Genomic DNA, 24,396 nt, shown 5'->3' with positions numbered 1-24,396 from the left:
AGCAGAAGCGGATGGAGTTTAAGGAAAATACGCGCCCCGTTCGCCATGGCCAAGAACTCGTTAACGTTCTCCGTTCTAAAATGAAAGTTCGCAGAGTGTCGACGCTCGTTCAGCACGGTACGGGGCCGCCGGAGACCCGAAAGTAACGGAAACTTTGAAAGGCACGACTGCTACATCCGCGCCCGCAAGCAGCAATTGGCCCACCGCGGCCCCAGAACGCTTTCGGACAACCCCTGATACAAGCACGGAACGGTTGGGAGCAAGTGAACTAGACCTAGTGCCCAACGATTATTAGGGCAGATGCGTATTCACACCAAGCTAACCAGGGCTTCTGAGCACCTGAGAACTAAGGTTGAAATCCTGACATCGCACTTATAGCTTGAGGGCGACTTTGCAGTCGCTGGTGACAGAGCTCAAACCCGACGCATAAACTGAAAATGAGCGCCCACACCCCGCCACTACCAGCCTTAAAGGATGCGGCGCTACCAACTCGAAAGCAGCGAAGACCTCCAACAGCATTCAAAAGGCGGATCGCCTTCGGTGCGGCGGTACCGAGCAACATGGAAGGCTCCGCGCACTGTGAGTTCCGTGTTACCCGGGTTTTTTGGGAAAAGGGGTGGATCGGCTAACTTTTCGGAAACAACATGCCACCTGAACATCGTCGGGAGCCTAAAAAGCCTGAGTAAGGGAGCGGATGAGTCCAAGGGCGCCAATACACTTGCCGTTCGTGACACAGGGATGTCCAAGATGCTGCTGAAAACAAAGATATGGCAGTGCCCGCAAAAACGGAGGGCTGATCACGGCTGAAAATGAAGTAAACGGGTGCAAACTTTGCAAAAAGGACGAGCGGTGGGGGTTTCTTGAGATAGTTCGGCGAACGTAAATAGAGAAACCTAGGGTGCCGCTTGTTGTGGCCAGAAAAAAAAAACTCTTCCAAGTTAGTTGTCGCACCGCGTCTGCCGCCAACCTCAACTTGGGCTGCGCATGGGAGGACTCATGTCAAAGCACCTGCGGATGCGCCACTTAACGGAAATGTAAAGAAAAGGGATCCAAAACACACGGACGGGCCAGCCAGTGAACATTCCAGGAGCCGATGACTGACCATTTTAACCGTTTGCACACCCTGAGTTAGCAGAAGTGGTTTGGGGAGCTTCCCGCCAACTGATGAAGGTGAGGCTTGGTTCTGAAAGCGGAAGGAGCTAAGCAAAGATGCTGCGCAAAAGCTGACTTATCTTCGTAATCGATGAACTTCGTCTAGAGAAGAATGCTGAAAAATGCTTTCACTGAAGGAAAACTGCTTTTTCATTCCCTAGAAAAATCGACTAATAATGTCGAGTTGTATTAACTTGTCGCTGTGACCGTTGGAACGTAGAAACTCAACGAAAGGGCTGTCGTCAGAAGGAAAGAACGCGCGCTGCAGCAACCCTGTGCGCAACAGCCATATTTGCTCTTGTGGAGGTTTGCCGTCAGCTCTTTCGAGCAAGCGGTGGCTTGCACCAAGCTCGAGGGAATGTCACCCGTGCAAAAGTGGCGCTAGTGGATTGTATGTGAGCATCTGCTTTTGCGGGTCATGGACGCATCACCCTCGTTCTGAAGGAGCCACCGTTGACCCAGGATTAACTCAACTAGATAGCTTCTTGTTGGAGGGAAAACTCTAGTGAAGGTGAATTGTGCCGCAGCTAATAGTGCGAAAGTGACGCAGATGGTGTTCCAGAGACCGTTGTCACTCTCATCGCCGGTATTATCACAGGACATGTGTGAAAGGGATCTGAGAGTATCCCAGGCATTAGAATCTTTTTTTTCTTTTAAGTGTTCATCAACGGAGTGGTTTTCTCAGTGATTAAGCTGGTCACAGGTCGGTTGCGTGACTGAGAATTAAAGAGTTTGGACTGCTGAAGTAAGTGGTCCAATCAGCCTCGATGGTTCATGTTTTGAAAATGACATAAGCCGTGCATGACATCGAAGACGTTTCAACAATGGAATTATCGCATCACAGTAGCACTGCACATATTATGGGTCGGCTCCTCAACAAAAGGAGTTTGGAATAAACAGACAAGTACACCATCTCCCCTTTGACGCAGATAAAACCTGGGATGATAGTAAGCGGGAAACATCATTCACTGAGAATAACACAAAGAGATGCTAACAAAACAGTCGTCGGTGTGTGTAACGTTCAGAAAGGTGCCGTTAGATGAGTTTATTGACATGGTGACTGCGGCACCAAAGCCCGAGAGCTGAGCACCAGTGGAGAAAAAATGAAATGGAGGGCAGTGACGGGAAGCGGCTTGATTATCAAACCATGGGATTAATCCAGTGAAAACAGTTTGTTGGTGAGGGTGGCGGCACTGAACGTGCCGAATCAGAACCCCAATGAACGGGAAAATAAAACAAGAATAACCGATGCGAGTGTCTTTCATATTTGAAACAGTTAAGAAACACAGATTTCTGTGTGTTTGTCTCCAGCTTCAACGTTGCATCTAAAAAAATATGATACCTTTTTCAGTAATAATTTATTTGCGTTAGGCTTAGCAGTTTTGGCTCCATAATGTATTTCCTTTCCCTCTGTACGCTTGAAACGGCTTTTACAAAAAGGTTGGAGGGCTTTGATACAGCGAAAGAAGAGTCACCCATAATATTGTTATGATTGCTATATGTGATAGTGGGGTATATCGTTGCGTTTGTTTTATTGTTACAACTGTAGTTGCGTGTAAGAATAATGTTTTTTTTTTATGTATTGTCCGTTTCTTTATTTACCAGAAAGGCCTAAGAAGTCTATGTATCGATGCCGGTAGATCAAAAGTTTTATTTGTTAACTGATTATAGAAGAGTTTTTTCCCCAATTGTGTAATTTCTTCTGTGGAGACTATTTTTTTTCGTTTTTGTTATATTTCGTGTCTTTTTTTTTTAAAAAAAAGAGACAACAGCTTAAGGAAAACGATGTTCAAAATTGCGGTGACACTACTTTTAACCCTAAGAGCAAGTACGCCCTATACTGTATTATCAAGTGAAGTGCAGGTTTCGCTGGGACGCAGCAGGTGCAACACGTATTTCGCTCCTCCTGGATATGACGATTGTAAATCGGTTGATTCACAGGTTCGCCCCACGGCAAGTGGAGTGACATCCGCAGCTTCACCTGCCACTTCTGAGCGGAGCCAAACGAAACCGGTTGTCGAAGCCGGTAGTCCAAATCGGCCGGCACAGCCAGCCGAAGCTGCCAGTTCAAGTTCTCCCTCTCACAGGTCTTCGTTTCCCAATGGCGATTCTCGTCGCGGCGGGGGACGACGAGCTGATAACACAGAGGGCAGAACTGGTCAGAGCAGTGGCGGAGGGTCGTCTACCAACGCCCTAAATTCGGTGGGACAAGCGCTGTCGCAAGGGGCCGGTGGCGGACGGGCCAGTGAAACAGCACAAGGACCCGCACGTGTAGGAGAAGAACAAAACAGGGATGCGGAAAAGAGAAAGGGAATGTCGGTCGAGCTAGCGACACAACACGACGGCCGTCACGCAACGGAGCAACAGAGTGCGCCTTCAGTTGCTGGGGGAGAAAGGAGGGAAGGAGTGAAAGCTGTGGGGAAACATTTGATGGATGAGAATGAAGATGAGATTTCGCGGCGGCAAGTGTCAGGACGGGATGATGACTACGTAGTGTCGGCCATGCGGGGCGGAGCTCCCAAACCTGAAGTGAGCAGGCCCTCGGAGGTGATAACAACCGATGCGGATGAAGGTTCCTCTTCGGGGGGAAGTACACAAAGGGGCAATGGCGTCGATCAGAGAAGACATGCAACGCTGTACCCCGCACTACTTACATTCATCTTCTGCTAACACCATTACTTACATCTATATATTAGCCTACAATTCCTGCATAAGGTTATTACTACGCGCAGCGGGTATGACTGAGAATCAACAACTAACTTGCAACTACCTTTGTCAGAGAGTGTGTATATGGACAACTAAAACGGTATGCGATGATTGAAGAGCTCGAATTCAGTAATAAAGGCTATGCAGAAAATTAAGAAAGGAACTGGAATACATGAAAACCAGGTCAGAATTATCAAGCGTATGAAGCAGAAAGCACAAACATTAAAAAAGAAACATATACAGGACAAGAAACAGTAAAATGTATCAAAAAAAACGATTATAAGGGAAGCAAGGAAACCCAACCTCAATACTACTGAGCAAACTGTAGCAGATGAGTCATTTCCTCCTGTCCTTTTGAAAGGTATAACAATGACTAGGTCACACGCGTGTGAAAGATATTGCAAAAGCACCTAATGGAATCTGAAGGTTAAAATATGGGGAAGAGACTAAGTGTTTCAACAACCAAGTGTGGTATCTTATCGGTAACAAATATATATATTTAGCTGGGTGCGAATAGCACAAAATAATATAAATGATTTTGATACTGATGAATTAATGATTGAGTGAACTGAAAACCAAAAAATATATATTTGTGGATAACCTAAAATTGAACGGGAAAAGACATAGCCAGGCAGTTGCGAAGAAAGGAACTGTTAGAGCGACATTTCAACGGTGGTATGACTGATTAAGCTAATGCAACTTATTAAAAAAGGACACATTTGTGCGTATTTGCTATGTTTATTTTTTTCAACCATATAAACGAACCCCATTTGATTAAAGCATAAACGGATAACTTCTGAAAACGGTGTTAAAACTCCCGTGTTTTTAAGCGGGAAGTATGATAACAGTAGTTATGCGACTGAATTAAGGGGGAAGTGGAAAGTATGCTATGATCTGTTATTTATTTCCGGGGTTAACTGTATCCCTTCTTGTTCCAACAGTGCTTGGTTGTCATAGAAAACAGGAATTGAATATTGTTTTTTTTTATGTGGAAGTTTAAACCCATTATCTGCTTTTAGAGTGGTCAGTTGCTTGGTTATTATCGTGTTAGCGGTAAGATGAAATACTTCGCTTTCCTTTAAAAAGATAACTTTGGACGCAACATTTGTGGGTTGCGCTGTTTGGTTGTGTTAGAGAGAAAGTGACTGAATCGCGGTGGAACTTACATTGCCATGTGATGGTTTTCCCCTTTTGAACTCTTTAGTCCTGCGTGTAGGTCTGCGAATCCTTGGAACTGAGAGAGGATATGCGTTATTCTTTCGTGGTTTCCAACAACGTCGGCATGAGGAAATGGTAAAATTACTCGTATAGTGTGGGACTCCTTTTCGATACAGAAAATGAATTCTTCGTTGGTTAACTTATTATTGCATCCTGTTGTTTCCCACCGATACAAAAAAAGAAAAGAAAAGAGATGTTTAAGCGGACTCCACAGCGATGCGTGCGTGGGATTGCTATGATGACAGTCGTTGACCATTAGCAGATGTATTGCGTGCCACACTGCCGAGCGATGCTATTTTTTTCTTCAACACAATAATTGCGGAGGATATCACATGTGGTTGCTTTGCCACTCCTCCATGAGGTAAAAGTAGGTGGTATCACTTTGAAGCGGTTAGAATCACGAGGGAAATTCCATTCTTGTATTGCATTTATTCAACACCAATTGGGCAGCGCTTTGAAGACAGTCAGGATGTGCATGGTACCATTTGCGTATTGGTGGTTCTTTAACGTATGAGTGTTACGTTCCTAACGGTGATGGAAAAAAAGTAACATATGAATGTGTGTTCAATAATAATAATAATAATAATTAAATGCTAAGTTCTCTTACTTTCGGTATCAAATAGTGAGTCTGTTTTCTAATATCATTTTTTAAAATGCGTATCGATGTTTAGGAGGAACAATGTTGCTTAAAACTCAACTCTCACGAAAATGACACAAATTAAGAGAAGCCTCTATCGCAGCCACCATTTCCATATGTGCAACAGTAAGCGAGTCATCGTAAAAAATTTTTTTTTGCGCGTGTGAAGTGTGAAATCCTCATGAGAACTCAAAATTTACAACAATAATACTCATTATGCAAGGTGCTTTGAGTGGGGAAGGCGGCGCAGACTCAAATATCCAAAACAATTTATTTTCCCATATGGCTGAGCGAACGGAAGCTGTAGTGAAACATACACTGCAAAGCGAGAAAAGTATATCTCCGGGTGCCGACACTCTCCAACGATGTGAACACAAAACCCTTCATTTGCGAACAGGAGGCTTCAGTTTGTTTATTTGTTTGTTTGTTTTTGAATCCATTCCTCACATCACCGTCCAACATTAAATACAGGGAATTCAGAACCTTTATCATGACCATTATTGTTGTGTCTTGTAAGATGATACATATTTTATGACAGGAACTTACTGGGCACCAGCAGTCAACAAAAAAATACGAAAGAATACAACAGTAATAAACATATATTACCTTGAAGTCACATGTGTACATTTGCACGGAATTAGCTCAGTGGTGTTTGCGAACTCAGAGAATGGCACGTGTGCTACAGTCAGATGAAATGAATAAAATACCAAATGTCGTGCATCAATTAATGTATTTGAAAATAGAATCTCATGCTGTATAGTCCTTAGAGGCATGAAAATAGATTCAATAACGCTAAGGTGTGACAGTGTTGAGGCATCTGTTAATCAACATGCGTTGAAAAGGGGGAAATGTCAGTGAATACCTGAGGAAGCGCCAAAACTATTTTTTTTTAATGGTCACAAAATGCTGCAGTAGAGCACTGTGGAAATATTTTCATTGGATAGAAAAATGTGTAAGGAAAGGTTACCGAACTTTATTGGAGGTTTATAATTGTTTTATCTGAGTAACCATGTGCGTGCTTTAGTACAGGAATCCCTTTGCGATAAAGCTTCTGTATCCTTTACAAAGAAACACTAAGAAGCCGAATTAGTTTTAAAAGTAAAGCAAATATTTTCATCAAGAACAATACTCAACATTTTGCTTCAGGACAAAAAAACACTTATTCTGGGAGAAAAGCGTCTGAGGGAACGTGAAGCAAGAGGTGATAATGTTTTCAGTTTATATGGCTCCGTATGCAATGCAAAGTGAAGTCACATTATAATGGACAACGAAACTCAACTGCTCGGGATGAAGTTTGTTGATGGAACGCGTGGTGATGATGTAATGTGGAAGGATGAAGAAGTTAATGTTGTCCCTGAAATTGAGGAAGCTGTTGAGAAGAAACCAGAGTGCAGGGAAGAAGTTGAAGCAATGGTTCTGACATCTCAAATGGGGTGATAATAGTCCAAGTTTTCCGGGGTGAGTGGCAAAAACATATTCATCCATAGAGAAGAGCTCCGCGTATGGAATGTTGTAAGGAGTGGAATTGAATTATGGCGTACACAGCGTGTTATACCGGAATGTCCTGATTTTCCACAAGCATACGCTGCCATTGTTAACTCTAGGATTGGAAAATCTCAGAATTTTGGTTCTTTCATCCTCTACAAGTTATTGCATTATGATGCGGAAGAGTTGCCTGTTGTTGCGTACTTCTGCGGCATGGCGGTGCTTATATTTGAAACCAGCTGATGGACCCTTCGGCATGATCAAGGGAGATAGAAGGTACGCAGCTTTCATGCTGGACGGAAGCATGCCAAGCATTAGTCATTTTTTCTGCTACACGTTTAATGAAAGTGTGCATTTATCTGAGTTGTCTGTGAATTGGGGAAGCGCTTCGACCGGTTCGTTTAATGAGCAAACTCCCATGGCAGAGCGTTGAACACACCTCATTGCGATGTCGGAATCCGGTGTATCTTCGAGAGGGGGGGAAGATTAAATGTTCGCGCGCATCCCGTCTTAAGGATTGCTGCAGTCGGACAGTAACGGACTGCCAGGGGGAGAAGGGAAAGCGGCGAAACCGTCCGTTTTCGGGATGGTGGGAAGCATCGGTGTGGTCCTCCACGTGTATAAACATGATTCTTTCGGTATCTTTAGAGCGCTCTCAATGTTGAGATCGGTGGTGTTGAGCAGAACGCAGGTCTGATCTCAGGTGAGTCGCAGCGGAATTCCGGGGAACTCTCCCGGCCGAAAAGGATCACCTAAGCAAATAACTGCGCGAGAAAAGGGTAAATGCCACATTTTTCACGAAACGTTATCATCAGAGGCGGAGGCGGAACCCACAGTGATGACCGGGTGTTGGAACATTGATATGGCACGGCCCCGTAAGGGTCCATAAGCGTGGAGATTGGCAAAGGATGGGATTGATGCGTTGAAAGGTTTGCAGAAAAAACAAACGAGCGAGTACGAAATACGATCTGTTGATTTAATTCTCGCACTGGAGCTGCTAATTGCATCTGTATCGACGTTTTTACACAAACGAAAACAATAACAAAGGAGGAATCGGGTATACGGTGGCCGAAGTAACGTTTCAAAACAGCCGGGCACGGGATTCAGCCACAACATCTGCCAACGGATGATGATGTGCTGTGCAATGGCCATCGCGGTACATGATGGAAATAGCCGGTACGAGGAATGACGCGAGAACGTCCCATGTGTAATCGATTTTCACCTCAAGTTATGGTCGTCTACAGGGGATGTGGGAGGAACGAAAATAACAGGAAATTGCGGAAGACAAGGTTTGAAAAGAGTTTTTCGCTGTCATCGTTATTATTCCTCGGAAAGTCAGTATATGGGTTGTTATTATGGCGCCGCGAACTAAACCAATCAGACACCGGCCGCTGCCTTTTCCTCCCTCGCGGCTACTGATATTTTCTCCGCTTTGTTCTTTTCCAAGCACTTTTAACTCCTGAGGGTTTCACCATCTTTTCGACTTCTTCCAGCCAAACCCTCTGCACCTGCGCGTTTCCCCCCACCCTCGCTGCTGCTTTCCATTTCAGAGTGTGGCCAGTAGCCTTCTCAGCTCGTCGCGCCATTTGTTTGGCTGTGCTCGCGCCTTCCGGCATTCTGTTGAAAGCTGCGTCTTCCTTCCGTTCCCGATGTCAACGACTCCTGTCCTTTTTACCTTTGCAGAATTCACACGCTCTCAAGAATTTCCTTACATTTTGCACCTCTTCCCAGTTCTCTCGCCCGAATCGTGGTCATTCCTATGCCTTCGCCACGATAGCGTGACGGTTTTTACGATACGCCTCGTCACCGAATCTAGCGCCGGTGTTTCCCGCGCCTGTGAACTTTCGCCCATGGTGTCCACACCAAGTCGTTTCGCAACGATCCTTATTTCGCTGCATTTGCAAGTTGCCGTTTGGCTCTCTTTCCCACTTGACGTCATTACAACAATGACTGCGTTCGGCTTTGGCATATGGCTTGTGTGCAGCATCTCTTGTTTTGCTTATTTATTTCGTGTGTCGAGGGAATGATGCCGTTGGCATTGACGTTTCTGAACTCAGCAACCTCCCGCCATCACACGTTTTCGTGAGCGCCATCAGCCGCAACTGTTGTGCTCTCGAGCTTGGCATAGTTCTTTCGCCGGCTTAGCGTCTAGTTAAAGTGCCATGGCCATGGGCGTCTCCTGAGCAACAATGCGTTTCTTCATACAAGAAACATTAGGCTTACGTTGTTGTGCCGTATGTGACGGAGGAAGACGCAGCTATGGTTTCAGGGTGGTGAACTCCGTTCGTTTGTTTTTATCATCGGTGACAAATTCGATTACCAAATTTGTTTTATCCTTCCGTAACTTTCCCTTCCCCAGTTTCAACTGTACAGGTTTTCCTGAAAGCCACTCCCATCTGACAAGTTGGTTTGTTTTTTCCTCCCTTTACCACTTCCAACAAGCAGCAAACTATCAGCGACACAACTTCTCCTTTCCCCTTACCTTGCCCATCGAAAAACATTGTTGAGAGTTAAATACTTTCGATACAACTTGAGCGCAAGAAGTTTTTTGGCAGTGATGGCTAAGAATAGTCTAGTCTCACTTCTCTACAACACAGTAATAGAAAAAATATACCATAAATATAAGAGTGTTTTCGTACAAATGATTTTTACTGAAATATGACTCATATCGCAAACCGACTTTACTGTTATTAATTTAACCGCCACTATTACTTACGAAGCGGAAGTGTCTTAAAGCGCCTTTAACCCGCCTCCCGCGCTCCTCCCCACATGTTACACTCCGTCGCTAAGTCCTGTCCCCTGACAGGTTGCCCTCGAAACACCCCATCGGTTGGATTTACCCCGGAAAGTACGCAACTCCATGTGGCATTTATCAGTTCTTGTCGTAATACCCTGTCACTTTTAGATGCCTCTCTCACTAGGGCGCCTGAATGTGTGTTTCTTTTTCTTATGATATGCATCACAGTGGTTTTATCCACGCATATATGCAATGGCCCATCGAAACAGCCGTGCAACGCCAACAGGATGAGTTGAATCACTCGTGCTTTACATTGTGCTATCATGTGGGGTACCTTTTCCCAGGACTCTCCTGCTATTAAGATTTCTCCTTTATCTCGAAATAACATCCCTCCCCATCCCTGCACGGATGCATCCGTCACCAGCGTGGCCGTAGTGGGCTGAACCTGTGGTGGAACCACTGGCACATTTTTTAACAACGTGCTCATCCACTGCTTCGCCAGCTTCAATGCACTTTTTGGAAGGGACGCCTTATCGGAAGGGTGCACCAATTTCCTATTTTGAGATATAAACGACAATGCTCCATTTTCGAGAAAATATAGCAGGAGAAAAGTCGCTCCCTAATACCAGCCACGTATATCATGCAGAATACAACTCTCTCCTTCTGTTTAATGGTCGCTGTCTCGGGTGGAGCCGATTCTCGAATCCGCCGTATTGTCTTTGCATTCAACAAAAACGTCTGCTTGTCATGGTCAAATAAAAACCCGATAAATTCGTAACGTGTTGCCATTTCTTTGCTCACCAACATTTACTCCGCACTCTTTCATGTTTTTAGCAATGTGGTCCCCCCATTCCTTGACCGTTTTGTGTGGTCTACTGATACGGATGTTGTCGATCCATGTGTGCACCCTCAATTCGTTGGTGGCCGCATATTGTGGTTTCGCTGCCCCAGGATCTCCTGCCAAAACTCTCGTGATGTGTGTACAATTTCATGGCTTCATTTATTAACCAATTGGAGTTGATTCAATTCTACGAGTTCCCCACTTTTCTGTGCAGCAGCGGAGACCCACTCAAATGTCTTTTGTGGCATGTTCATCCGGAAAAAAGAAGCCTTTAAATCAAACAACCCTGCGGATTCATCATAAACTGCACTTAGATATTGGGATATGTGTCCCAACAGGACTCCACCCTCGTAATCATTTTTCGCATTTTTAACCTTGGGCCCAGCAATAAATCGGCGTCTTTTTCCTGCCGGCTTCTCCTTCACAACTGAAAAGATATGACCCATCCCTTTGAGGGAAGATCTGAAGCTTGGCTTATAACCCCCGCTTCTTTCATGGGTACAGCATCTTTTTCCGCAATCCGAAAATGTGACTTCCTGTCTCTTTCTTTCGATTTTCCTTCCGTGGCAATCATCATGTTCCATACCTTGTCAAACCGTTGTCGTGCCTCATCCTTCATTCGTTTTCGTAGCCGTTCCAAGACAGTGTCCCTACATTTACTTTCTGAAGAGGTAATATCATCTTTTCTTCCTTAGACGCTACTCGTGTTTCTTACGAGCACCGAATAACGCTGTGTCCTCAATAATATTTCTTGACCATAATGCCCTCCCTGCTCGGCGGGAATTCTCTGGCATATCCCATGGTAAATCTTCTTTACTCCCTATCAGGGGTTTTACATCAACGTGGTTAACAACTCTGACTTGTTGATGGTGGCGGTCCATAGACTCAGATAGCGTCTCACCGTTCTTTGTGGAAGCTCCTAAGGGTCTGTGTGCTTCCCCAATTGTGTTAATAATATTGGATAGAGGTCGTGTGTTTTTACGCCACTAATGCCGACTATGGGTGTGCCAAAGTCCCTTTCTTTATGGAATGCGCAGTCACCCCAAATGGGCAGAATATTGTTTCCATTCCCTTCGTTATGATGGCCGTGAGCTTTCTCGCCCTCTTCCATTTCCCTGATTACATTTTGGATCCTTCCAGCATATTCTCCCTTTATTAACACATACCTTGCGGCTCTGTGTGTATCGCTTTTGAATGTCTTTGGGAGTGCTCCTCAGTTTACCACTATCGCATCATCTTCTTTGTCTTGTGGATGGGGCACAAAATTCTCTTTCTGTAGCTGTGCTATTTCTTCCCATCTGCTGGCTGTGATTCAGGCAAGCCTTAAAGCCACTCGATCCCGCTCTGGTGTTAACATATCGCATACGAGTTCGAGCTCCCAACGCAGCATGGGGTGAGCCTGTTTTATGGTATCTCTCCCTACCATTCTGCATAATCCGGCTAAAAACAACATTCACGCAGGTGTATGCTCTGCGGCTAGTAATGATAGTAGTGTCCTTATGTACTGTGTTGCGCTGCTTTTTTCCAGTTTCAAACTTACGATAAAAAGGGGGACTGTCTTTTCGACCGCCGGTAATCCGTGTTTGTATGTAAACACATAGAACTTTCGGATTATGGACCCTTTCTGTTCTCATGTTGTGCGTGTTCACATCCTTTTTGCTACTTTTTGTTTGCTTCTGACACCAGTGTCACAACATGCGGATTGTGTGTATAAGCTAGAATAACCGTGACTTCGTTTACCGAAACCCTCTTTGTGGCATGTTTTTAATTTCAATTTGGCATTTCCAAGCTCCCTTGAAAGGCTCCTCTCATACGTTGAGCTGCTGTCGACTTTTCTGCGCGTAAGAGTCTTACTGTCCCCGTCCGTGTCGGGTAACTCATTTTTCGACGAGGAGTGGTAATTGTTATCGTCCTCCAGTGTATGACTTTCTCCGTTGTGTTGGTTTTTCCCTTGTGATGGAATACAGGTAGGGAAATATTAAAGGACCCCAAATTCATTGCTTCTTGAACTGAATGTCGCTTTTTTGACGTGTGTTTAGTTTATGTTTGAACACCCCACAAGTATTGCTGTAATGCCCCAATTGTCCGCATGTGAAACATTGAGACCTTCTCGGAGGGACACCGATTTGTTGTTGTTGTTGTCGTTTCTCTTTCATAGAGGCCGGAAGGAACATGTCATCCCTTTTGATAGGGAATCCTATAGCTTCCTTCATGTCTTTAAACCTCAGCCCCGGGTAGTCTTTTACCGTTTGTACTGTGCACACCTTATCATACAATTGTTTTCCTAGTTGGGGGCGTTCCTCCGATATGCCGTCTTGGTGCAGGCGCAATGCCCATGATGCGAAGTTTTTCATGCCTCGGTATATACTTGTCCCGGTGACGTTGTTGGTGGTGGAAACACGAACTGATACGCCGATAACAATTGTTCAGGCGTTCTTCCCTGGAGATATTTCATCACTCCCTCAAAGGTCCGAATTTTTTCTTTAGTGCTTACTCCTCCAGGCATACCCCATGCGCTTTCCCGTAACTCCTGGATCCCTCGAAGTCAAACCCTATGTGACAAAGGTTAAGTTACTTCTTTCGGCGGGAAACAACCTTTCCATGCGCATTCATCTATATGTTTGGCCTTCCACGTGTCCGATTTGCTCTGTTGTTTCTGACACTTCCCTGTGTCATCTCTCTTACATTCAGTTATAACCAATTTTTGCCGCAGCGTAGCAATTTTTTAGGCCTGGACCTCAATGTACGCTACTCGTTATGCATTTAATTATTCCATATGTTTTAGTTGCTTTTGCATCCCGCTCAGCTGTTCATTTGATTCATGTTACACTCGAAAATTTTCGTCGGTGGGTTGTGCACATGCACTTTCAAACTGATAATAAAGTGCTGATTCTGTAGCTTCTAATGTCGCCCATTCTGCACGTAGTGCTCCTCTCGCCTCTTCAAAATAGCCTTTAAAAAATCTGAGTTTCGGGGTTATGTAGAGCTTACCATCAATTGTCTTAGCGATCCCAGATCCATTTTCCGTTCTTGGTTCAAATAAACCATGATATTTCTATTTTCGATTATCACAAAGCCATCCACATTGTATATTACGTTGGGGTTCTAGCGTGTCGAAAATCAAAATAAAACTAGGTTCGCTCTTTTTGTTGAGGAAACTCTATAAAAGTTTTGACACTGGTCAACCATTCTACCCCCGTGAAGGATGAAAGCATTAAAATAAGTAAATTTGATATTTCACAAAAAAAAACATACTCTCAACACTTATGCTCTCTTGCAGGTGACTTAAATGAATCATAAAAGAGGGGGTAAAGGTTATCAATCTGAGAAAAAACGTAAGCCCGTACCATTTCGCCGCAAGGTTATAAAAGTGAGTGTTATTATGAAACTTTTACTAATTTTGTTTATTTTTTGTTTACGAAAATTAGTTAGGGTTATAACAACAATAATAATAGGAAAGTGTTATGAGTGTGAGTATATACTAATATTTTAATAAGAGCAGTAATGATGATAATGATAGGAGAGCGTTGTGAGAGTGTGTATACGAATATTATAATAATACTTGTGGTTAAGACCAAATGAAATGGTTTCAATGGGAGTATGTTAGTAAAAAGCATAAGGGAAACTGTTAAACGAGACAACTGGAGATGTGTAGAAATGAATTGAGAGATATAGAACATACACGTTTTCAAAAAATAAATATAATGATGGAAAACCTTATAAACAAGGAAATAATAAAGGTACAGTGAGAAAGAGAGATATTCTTGTGTAGAGACAATATAAAGTCTCCGCGCCACACCCTGAATAACACGTAAAATGGTGATATATTAGCATTAACAGGAGAATATTGGACTCTACAATTCATTATATAATGGATAGACGCGGCGGTAGAGACGATGCGAGCAGTAGTAGTAGAAGCAGTTCTAAACGTCACGCTGATGGGAGTCCTATGATGGAAAGCGTGTAATTGGAATAGCTAGCGCACGCAACTGGTAAAATTTCTAGTATATCTGAACTAATCAGTGCAAGCAACTACTTCCATTCCCATAACTATGCACAGAGGAAATATGTGAAGAGTACAAAACGCACTGGTATGCGTTTAGTGTGTATCAGTACTATATGAGACTGAATATGATTACTCAAGCGGTAGATGAGTGCTCAAAAAAAAATAACAACACGTAGCATATATATTCAACAACAGAATCATAAAACTGTCAATGGATTGCTTATGTAAACACATTAGTGACTCATTAGACTTTTTTCTTTTGTTTGCTATGATTTTATTTTAAACTTCTTAAAAATTTTAAGTAAATTAAGGGAATGAAATTTTGTATCTTAGAAACTTTACTATTGCCGTTCCCATTACATTTAGTGTGTGTGAGTGCCGTATTCCTTCAAGATGAAGAAGTAAGTGACATAACAAATATGACAGAGAATTAACCTAAGAAACCAGGAGTCTTTGTGGCTATAATTCAAACTCATGCAACCCAACAATGGTGTAGACTTATTTTGAGTGCCAAACTGAGCCATGTTGAAATTATTACAATTACAATGGGAAGTTTGTAGAGCTATGTTAGGCTTAGATGGGTTATGGAATTTTTATAAGGACAGAATTCAAGTGATGAGGATACTGCAATTCATTTGGATGGATCTGATGTTATAGTTAGTGATGGAAATAAGTATGAAAAAACAGTATAATATTTTATACAAAATACCCTGATAATAAAGATAATATCAGTGAAGAGGATCTTCACAAAGAGCACGTGGAGAGACGTTATTTTTTTATGTTAAGTGCAGAAAGGAATAGAATAAGAAGCTACCGCATTTACTAAAATACCTTCTAGCGGAAAACCCTATCTTAGTGGTGGTGGCTTGATAGCAAGAGTTTGGGCATTTAAGAAATTTGAAAACGCATTTGTAGAGTCACTTAAAGGAAGTGAGGAATAGTGGTCAGAGCAGAGTATTTACAAACCGTTGTTAATATGGAGTGCAATTCAGGAAGAAGCTGTTGGAGAGAGTTTTGTTTTAATGAGAGGAATGGTTGGATTGGAATATGAGGAGAGATTCTTTTCTATTCCCAGTAGTGGTGTGATTGGAGAAGCGCCATTCATCCATTTTCCTGGGCAGCCTATTGCGTGGGATAAGAAAACAATTAAAATGGCGGAGAATCTCATCTGTTATGTAAACATATTTATTGTTGAGAGGTTGAGGATTAATTATTTCACCACAAAAGTGTTGTGTATAACGTAGCGCTGGATCTCTGTTTCTTACTCGACCGCTTTTCCGAAACTGATAATAGCAAGCAAGCTAAAAAGGCTAGCAAGGTATAGCAATCTCTGAAGCCTCTACATACTCCGCTGGTGCAGCCGCACCCACCTTTTACTTTTAACAGAAAGTAACGTAAAAAGACATAGCTGACGCCCTAAGCATAACTAAAGTCATAATCCGACGTCACCATCACAATTACACCATGTGAAACACCACTAAGTCAAACTTCATGGGAAATTTTTGACCGGACCAGCATTAACAGCAAAAAGAAAATAATCATCCGCGCGTCTTCCATATGTAACTCTTTCCTAAGGCAATAGATTAACAATGCTGATACAATTAACTGTTGCCCTATATACGTTATCGCAAACAGCCCAAAGTGGAGCAAACCAACACGCCTCCGAATTTTCAGCGCTTTGAGATTTATATAACCTCTTACATGCGACGAAAGCATCGGCATTCAGCGACGAACCGGCAGACTTCGAGTCTCTCAGGTCGCCGATCTATAACCTTAACATCTCAACGGCGGACGACGGCTTCGTAAAGGATGCCAACGGAAAGTACAAGGAACTAAAGGAGGGGGCTGACGACGCAGCAAAGCAAAAGGCTTGGACGCAACATGTCCAGGGGATACTGACACACAAAGAGCAGCCAGACGGCTCGGAAATATACGCACAACTGGTTAACGGACACAGTAAACGTCAAGCGTCGGCAACCATAAGAACCGCCATAGCAACAGCGGACCGGCTGAGATCCAAATACAACGAAGCAGCGGAGACAGTAAAGAAAGCACACGAAAACGCGCTGAAGCACATCCGACTCGCCATACACGGAACCGACTCGACTACTTTCGATAAAGCAATATTCGGATCAACACGCGCGACGCGAGCACACGCGGTGATGGCACAGCCGGAAATGCGGCAGTAGGCAAGGCGATAATGAACGATATGATCTGCCTTTGCACTAACAAAGACGGAGCGACGTCCACGGAGTGCACAAGCACGGCTCAAGCGCAGGTAGACGACGGCGGCACCAACACGGCTGACAAAGCCGTCACCAAGCTGATAACTGCATGCGGCAAACCTGCACACCAGCCAGTCTTGACGGCAGCGCTGATCAACGCTCAAATCGAGAAATTCAGAAGCAAACTAGGTGCCCAACCGGCCAGCCAAACTGGGGACGAAGTCCGCTACATCCTTGGTAAATACAGAGGGGGCGGCTGCGATGGGGCAAGTGACCAAAAATGCATAAACTACAAAGTCCAATTACACGGCGGCGGAACAGGTATAACGTGGTAACGGAAACTACAAGCAGCCGCGCAGGAGCTGGAAAAAGCAGCGAGGGCGAACGCCGTTCTACAAGGATACGAAACGCAAATGAAAGGCTTGCAGCTGGCGGTGCAAACTGCATACGAAGCTACAAGAATAAAACCACCAGACCAGGCCGCCACAGCGGTAACACCACCAGAGGTTCCGAAGGTAGACGAAACAGACGCAACGTGCGAAAAAAAAGGACCAGGGGATAACTGCAAAGAAGGATGCAAAGTTGTTGAAGATGAAGGTGACAAAAAGAAGTGCGTAAAGAATCCGGATTACAAAACACAGCAAGTAGAGGGAGGAGAGAAAGATAGCAAAACCGGAACCACAAACACCACAGGAAGCAATTCTTTTGTCATTAAAAAGTCCCCTCTTTTGCTTGCATTTTTGATTCTATAATTAAGATTTTAAAACATTGTTGCTCATTTTTATAAAATTTTCTATTTTTAGACAATAGACATATTTGTGAAATTTTAGCGGTTTCAATAAAAATGTAAAAATTAGTTTAAATTTTGAAAGTTTTGTATAATAGTGACCTATGGGAGTAAAGTGGTATGGTGACGAGTTATGAAAAATGAACGCCCTGGCGATGGCGGCCACCTTAACGTGGTGCCAGGGTCCAGTACCCCGTATCATCGGGGGAAGTCAAGAGCCAGCAGTATTCCTTTCATGGGGAACACTGCTTTGCTTCCGCCACGGCATCATACAGCACAGGGATCAGCAGCGTCTTGCTGGGACACCGTTTTTCATTTGTCTGTCCCTGGGCACGTGCCAGCGTACCATCAGCAGTATCATCCGCACTAAGATGCTGCTGTCCGGTGATGTGGAAAATGAATGATATTCTAATTTTGTTAATTTATTTATTTTGTTTATTTTATGCGTCTTTAAAAGAATTATAGCAGTAATATAAAAAATGTAATAATAATAGTGATATTGATGATAGGTTAGTGTTCTGGGGTGTGCACATTAATATGAAAATAAAAGAAAATCTGATAACCGATTGAGTAGAAAAATAGAAGCACAGAAAGCAATAGCAAAGGTGCGATGGAAGTGAGTGATATAGAGATATAGATAGCATAAAGAGTATTATTAAAAGGAGACAGAAGATAGCAGAGAAAATGAGATGAAATATGCGCAGTTTCTAAAACACAAATATTTAGATTGGACCCATAATACGCGAGAAAATAACACCCGCCTTTCGCTTAAAAATTGATAGATGCAACATTAAACATGATTATAGTTCCTGACTTTTAATTTTGGGCGGATTATAATGTCCATTTGTGAAAAATGGGAAGAAATTATGTAAGTGTGACATAATGTCGAATTGTTTTCATCATATATACTGATAATGACTAATATTTGTTGAAAACAATATAATATTATATGGAGGAAACATTTTAGAATTATGACTACTAATGGATTGCGACGGAAAGCAAAAGAAGAATAAAAGTGCAAAATGTTCTTGAAATAGCACATGTTTTAAGTTACAAATGAGCTCTATGTAGAACAGAAGGTTACAAACAGCATTCCACTGCTGTCATGTCAGCAGAAGGTGCTGTTTCTGGCATCACTTGAACAGTGGATAATTCGCAGAGTTCTCGCTGAAGCAGAGGTAACACCGTTTATTAGCAAAGACAAACCAACGAGGAACCTTTTATGGAGGCACAAATACCAAGCCTTAATGCAAGAGACATAAAATAAGCTTTTTTTAACCGACAAACAGGCCAAAACGTGTATACCCAAGAAGAAACGTCACATTGCTGCAGGCAAAGGATGTATCGCAAAAGAATCAACTGATCATAGAGAAGATTAGAAATTATAAAATATGTATTTTCAAGAATGGTAGGACTAGAGTTTTGGATAAGGAGGATAAAAGCTACAAATGAGAAGAGTTAAAATGACAGAGACACCACTGTAATTGACCTTAAATTAAAATCTCCACGCTAGAGGACATGACTACAATTGCGGCCGATCACCCAAGCAAACATCACCCTCTGTTAACTTAAAAAATACACACCACTCGACAGCAGGAAGCAACCACGGTCGCCAACGGAAGTGTGTCACAACGGAACAGCGGATCAGGCTTTTTTCTGGTCTAATGGTGCTGATCATAACATGGCAAGCTGTACGAGGAGAAATCAACACAAACTACAAGAACGCAGTTACAACCGGATGCCACGAACTAGTATTTATCGACGGCCTAACTCGGGAAATCGATATACTACAGTCGAAGATAAGGAACCAGATTGTAAAGCTGGCGGAGGAGGTCGAATTGTTGCAAACAGCACAATGCTCCTTCAAGGGAACGACACGTAGCAAGCAGTTCGCAACACTCTTGGCACTAACAGCGAGGTTGTTAAAGCAAGCGAGACAAGAGGCACCAAAGGCGGCGGAGCTTGAAGCAGCCCAGAGAATACTCAACGCGAGGGCAGCGCAAATCCGATTATTACAGAAGATGTCTGGTAAAAATATAGCCCCAACGTTGGCAGCGAACGTAGCGGGGCTAACGGCGCCAGCTGGAAGCAGCAACACAAGATAAAAATGCGGGATCAAAGCGACTATCTCAGCAGCAAAGGCTAACAAATGTAACGCCAACCTGGATGACTCAAACCACATACGGCAGGCGATAGACGGCAGGGCCCAAATAACGCACTACAAAGGCGTACAAATAGAGAAAGCGGTACCAATAGAGATATCAGGGAATTTGTTCACCGTAGGAACCTACAACACAGACGACGGCAACTTCGATGCCGGAGTCTGCGGAACCAGTACCGGCCCACACGGAAGGTCATCAAACAACTTGTTAGGTCTACTGGACGCCAAAGCGTCACGGACGGAGCACCTAGCAGAAACCGCGCTTATCAACAGCAGCACAAACAACTGCATAGGCACAGCGGGCAAAGTATACGGCAGGGACACACACATTGTCAGCGAAGAGCAGACAACAGCGGTAACATGCGAATTACGGCAGCTAACAGTAGCAACGATAAGCGGCTACTTGGACAAAACCGTCGCCGAGCTAGCATCTGACAGCGAAGCGGAAGATGTGGCATCGCTGGAAACCACAGGGAAAACAATGCCACCTTCAACCTCAGGAGAGAAAGAAAAGACCATCAAAGGCCTGTTCCAAGGAATAACCGGCTCACTACAAAGCAAGTTAATAGATCCACTAAAACAAAAGGAAATGAAGTACCAGGCCGCAGAAGACGTCAAAAAAACAACCGTAGCGGCGTCCGCCAAAGACGAAAACGGCGCTCTGGCACAGGCCGCCTGTTACGGCAAACTACATCAGATAGAGCAAACAAAGCATTTTCCGACCCCAGGAGAAACGGAAGCGGCAAAATGCAAACCAGACACCAGAGAAAATGAGTGCAAAAATGACAAATATTGTGACTACAGCAATGGAAAATGCAAACTCAAAGAAGGGGTGAAAGTGGAAAATGATGAAAAAACACCCACAAACATCACAGGAAGCAATTAGTTTGTCATTAACAAGGCCCCTCTTTGGCTTGCATTTTTGATTCTAGCTTAAACCTTTTAAGAATTATTGGCAAAACATTTTTGCTCCATTTTGAGACCTTTTCTTATTTTGAGAGAATTTTCTAAATTAACAAAAAGTTTATGCGTTTTAACATTTCTTGATGAAAATACGCAGAATTTTTAAATTATTAAAAATAATGAAATTTATGATAGTGGCCTATGGGTATAAAGCGATAGGGTGATAGACTATGAAAAATGAGAGGTATTTTATTTTTATTTATTTTATTTTATGGATATTATTATTATTATTATTATTATTATTATTATTATTATTATTATTATTATTATTATTATTATTATTATTATTATTATTATTATTATTATTATTATTATTATTATTATTATTATTATTATTATTATTATTATTATTATTATTATTATATTTTTTAGGGTTATAATAACAAATATAATAATTATAGAAATGTATGGTGAGTGTGCATAGACTAATATTATAACTGTAGTCGCGAGAACATAGTGACTACTAAAAGTAGAATCATTCAATACAATGGCAAGTTGTAAATGGAGTAAGTTAGTGAATGAGTATAAAAGCGGATGATAAGAGTGGTAGAAGAGCACGAGGTATATTGTGAGAGGAGACAAACAAGAAGAATACGAGGGGAATGGAAGATTCATTGCTTCAAACAAACATGACAATGTGCATCATCAAACATAAAGAGGAAATGAAGGGGATAATAAGGTAGATACAGAGTGCAATGTAAACGCGGAGTGAAGTCTTTACAACTAAAATAAGAGACCACTGAGCGTATGGCGGTTAAAGGGACTTTTGCCTATGTGTTCTCCACAATTCTCGAAACATTAATTATTTCTACTCAAGGCACTATAATGAGTACGCAGAAATCTAAAAAAAATGAACTCACAAATGGTATGCGATTTGTCTAAAAGTACACTTCGAACCTTAATCAACACAATTAAAGATCGAACTGTGAAGTACACAGCTGATACTTAAGTGTAACCTTGAGGAGAATTCTAAAATGACCAGAAAATTTAGAAATATAATATCAAGCAGAAGAAGCCAATAAAAAAAGCAAAGAAAAAACAGGAATAAAAATGTTATGGAACCACAAGATATTGTAAGAAAAAATTGGTTTCAACAGTAATTGCACTTCAGTAAATTTGGCACGTTATTATATGGTATGCATGTTTTTGTTATTTTCTATGTTCAACCGTGCTTAGGTTAAAATTGAGCTTAAACGGCATATTTATTCTGTTATAAACGATACAACATAAAATAACGCATGTGTAGGCAACGCAGCATGTGACACCACAAATTTTCAGCCATTTCCAAAAATATATTTCATTTCACTCACACTTTTGTGTGCTTTTAACTGAGAAAGAAAGCAATAACTAAAAGACAGATGCAAAACTGAAATAAAATAGAGCTTTTAAGTTCCATATAGGAGGATCCTCTTGAGAAAAAGCAACAGCGCCTCCTTTGCAGTCGACAGCATGCCCTTAAACTAAGCGTGAAATGAAGAACAAAGAATATAACTCTACATCGGATGCTCCGTTAAAAGCTGCAATTGCAAAGTAAAGAAGGATTATACGCTTGCATCCGCCACAAAGTCTAAAACGGTAAGCACATTTCAGGAAGACATAGAAAGATGAAACATCTGAGATACTGAAATACGTGGTTTTAAATCTGATAGTTGATCATAATATGCAGCGCTAAATTCTATAGAAGAAGGTTAACGCGATAAATACGGATTACAAAACGAAAAGGCAGATAGAAATCACAGAAGGAAGCTGTGTAGTGGGAGTTATTTTGGTTGTAATTTTGAGAAGAAATGAGCATTGAAGTTAGGGCTTTCGACAGCGACCGTAACAAAATTAATTATCCTTAGCCATTTCGGCATTTGAAAGCAAAACAGGAGCCGTCTGCTAAAACATAGCTACACTTTTCTCTGCACAACTACCTTTTTTTTACCATGAAGAGAAAGGAGCTGTATTAGTACTCCGAACAATGCCAAAACAGCTTTTTTACGTGACTGTTGTAGCAATACTCTTCAAACAGGCAACAGCGGCACCTAAAGGAGGCAATGTCGAGGTCATTGCCAAGTTGTGCGGCGCACTAAGGCTCGGCGACAACCCGATAACATTCGAGCCACAAGAAGAAACCGGCTTCGAAGGAGAGCCGACGGTGCTGAAACTAAATATGTCGCTCGCGCCGAAAGAGTGGAGAGACAAGTTTGTTAATCGTTCAGGGCCAAACAAAGTCGAACCCATAGAGACGCCGCCGAAAGGAACCCCTGATGACTGGAAAAACATGTGGTCGCGATGGGCCGCCGTCGAAGCCGCACTAAACAAACCAAATGTAGAGACAGCCACAGCAAAAAGTGTACAACGTAGAGACAACCTCTACTGATCAGAAGTAATTAATACGACAACAGGTCGCAGAAAACGCCGATGCAGCGGTGGAGGCACCGCATGTATCAGAGCCTCAGCCAACTGAAGCAGACGACAATGCACTGACAACAGCGATAAACACAGCAATATACGGAGCAGGTAAAGGTGCTAGCAAGAATCTGGAGCACACGGCACTGACCGGCAAGCAGCCCACCAACTATGCAACGAGCTGCGGTAACGTCGGCGGAGTGAAAGAAAGCAAAACACTACCACACGTCGTGGCATCTGTGTGCGAAACAGCCAACGGGAAGACAACCGAGGAACCGTGTGTTCGAAGCGGCGGCGGAAAGGTGCAATGTCAAGGCAGCGACGTCCCACAGCAAGCTCGATGACCAAAAGACGCGCAGCATGCCCCAAGGTAAAGACAACACCGAACACAGCGGAGAGGATACGGTGCGCGGTGGCAGCAGCATCAGGTGCGATTATAACAGACGGCACACTCCTCCATAGGCCATATGGACACGGACTGCGACGGCCACAGCAATACAGCATGTCCAAGACTTACCAACGCAGAGAAAACGACGGCGATCCACTCACAAAGGTGTTATGGTTACAGCAGCTTGCTGCTGTAGCAACAAAACTAGATCAGAGACAAAAGTACAACATAGCACTAACAAAAAAAAAGGAAAACATGCAAACCATCGACTGGAAAGTAAAGGCACTCACCAAACGGGAAATATTTCTGAAGCACGTGCAGTAAGCTGCAATATCTGTGACATCAAATGGCTATTAAAAAAAAGCGGAAGAAACACAAACTTTATGCAGTGCACATAACAACAACAATGCAACCTGCCCCCGAGACACATGCACTTACGATCAAAAAGAAAACAAATGCAAACTTAAATCACGGACTACAGAGATAACAAGAGCAGGAAAAACACCGAATGCAGAAGGCAAAAAGAGCTCTGATAAAACGAAGGAACAGGGCTGCAGAGATATTGCAAATGAGAGGGTGAAACTTGCAAAGATTACAGTTTTCTCTTCCATAAGAAATTGGATCTGATGGCTGCTATTTTTGTGAGTTTGGTGGTATGCTAGCTTTCTAAGAATTCTAAGGATCTTTGATCAATTT

At 42.8% G+C, this 24,396-nt stretch overlaps 1 protein-coding gene and 6 pseudogenes across 1 annotated transcript, besides 7 other annotated features; all 7 read left to right on the top strand.

Moving 5' to 3' along the window:
• The first annotated feature begins 2,937 nt into the window (after positions 1-2,937).
• Tb11.17.0005 lies at positions 2,938-3,822 on the top strand (annotated as a pseudogene).
• Positions 3,823-5,642: 1,820 nt separating this feature from the next.
• Positions 5,643-5,663: a microsatellite.
• A 456-nt stretch (positions 5,664-6,119) lies between these two features.
• Positions 6,120-6,143: a microsatellite.
• Positions 6,144-6,932: 789 nt separating this feature from the next.
• Tb11.17.0011 lies at positions 6,933-7,441 on the top strand (annotated as a pseudogene).
• A 1,406-nt stretch (positions 7,442-8,847) lies between these two features.
• Positions 8,848-9,225, top strand: Tb11.57.0077 (hypothetical protein, conserved; the record flags this gene model as incomplete). The annotated part of the gene is made up of 1 exon (XM_824676.1): positions 8,848-9,225. The coding sequence occupies one exon, from the start codon at positions 8,848-8,850 to the stop codon at positions 9,223-9,225; it is 378 nt and encodes a 125-aa protein (XP_829769.1).
• A 5,871-nt stretch (positions 9,226-15,096) lies between these two features.
• Tb11.57.0081 lies at positions 15,097-16,026 on the top strand (annotated as a pseudogene).
• A 345-nt stretch (positions 16,027-16,371) lies between these two features.
• Positions 16,372-17,759, top strand: Tb11.57.0082 (annotated as a pseudogene).
• A 184-nt stretch (positions 17,760-17,943) lies between these two features.
• Positions 17,944-18,189: a repeat region.
• Positions 18,190-18,203: 14 nt separating this feature from the next.
• Positions 18,204-18,238: a sequence feature (AT_rich).
• Positions 18,239-19,458: 1,220 nt separating this feature from the next.
• Positions 19,459-20,892, top strand: Tb11.57.0083 (annotated as a pseudogene).
• A 123-nt stretch (positions 20,893-21,015) lies between these two features.
• Positions 21,016-21,048: a sequence feature (AT_rich).
• A 55-nt stretch (positions 21,049-21,103) lies between these two features.
• Positions 21,104-21,131: a microsatellite.
• Positions 21,132-21,134: 3 nt separating this feature from the next.
• Positions 21,135-21,281: a microsatellite.
• A 1,600-nt stretch (positions 21,282-22,881) lies between these two features.
• Positions 22,882-24,362, top strand: Tb11.57.0055 (annotated as a pseudogene).
• The last annotated feature ends 34 nt before the right edge of the window (positions 24,363-24,396 follow it).

The sequence above is a fragment of the Trypanosoma brucei genome (assembly GCF_000002445.2).
Source record: "Trypanosoma brucei brucei TREU927 chromosome 11 chr11_scaffold01 genomic scaffold, whole genome shotgun sequence".
In the NCBI taxonomy this organism is placed as follows: Eukaryota; Euglenozoa; class Kinetoplastea; order Trypanosomatida; family Trypanosomatidae; genus Trypanosoma; species Trypanosoma brucei.
Note: the sequence above shows the minus strand (reverse complement) of the source record. Positions and strands in the feature narration are given on the sequence as shown.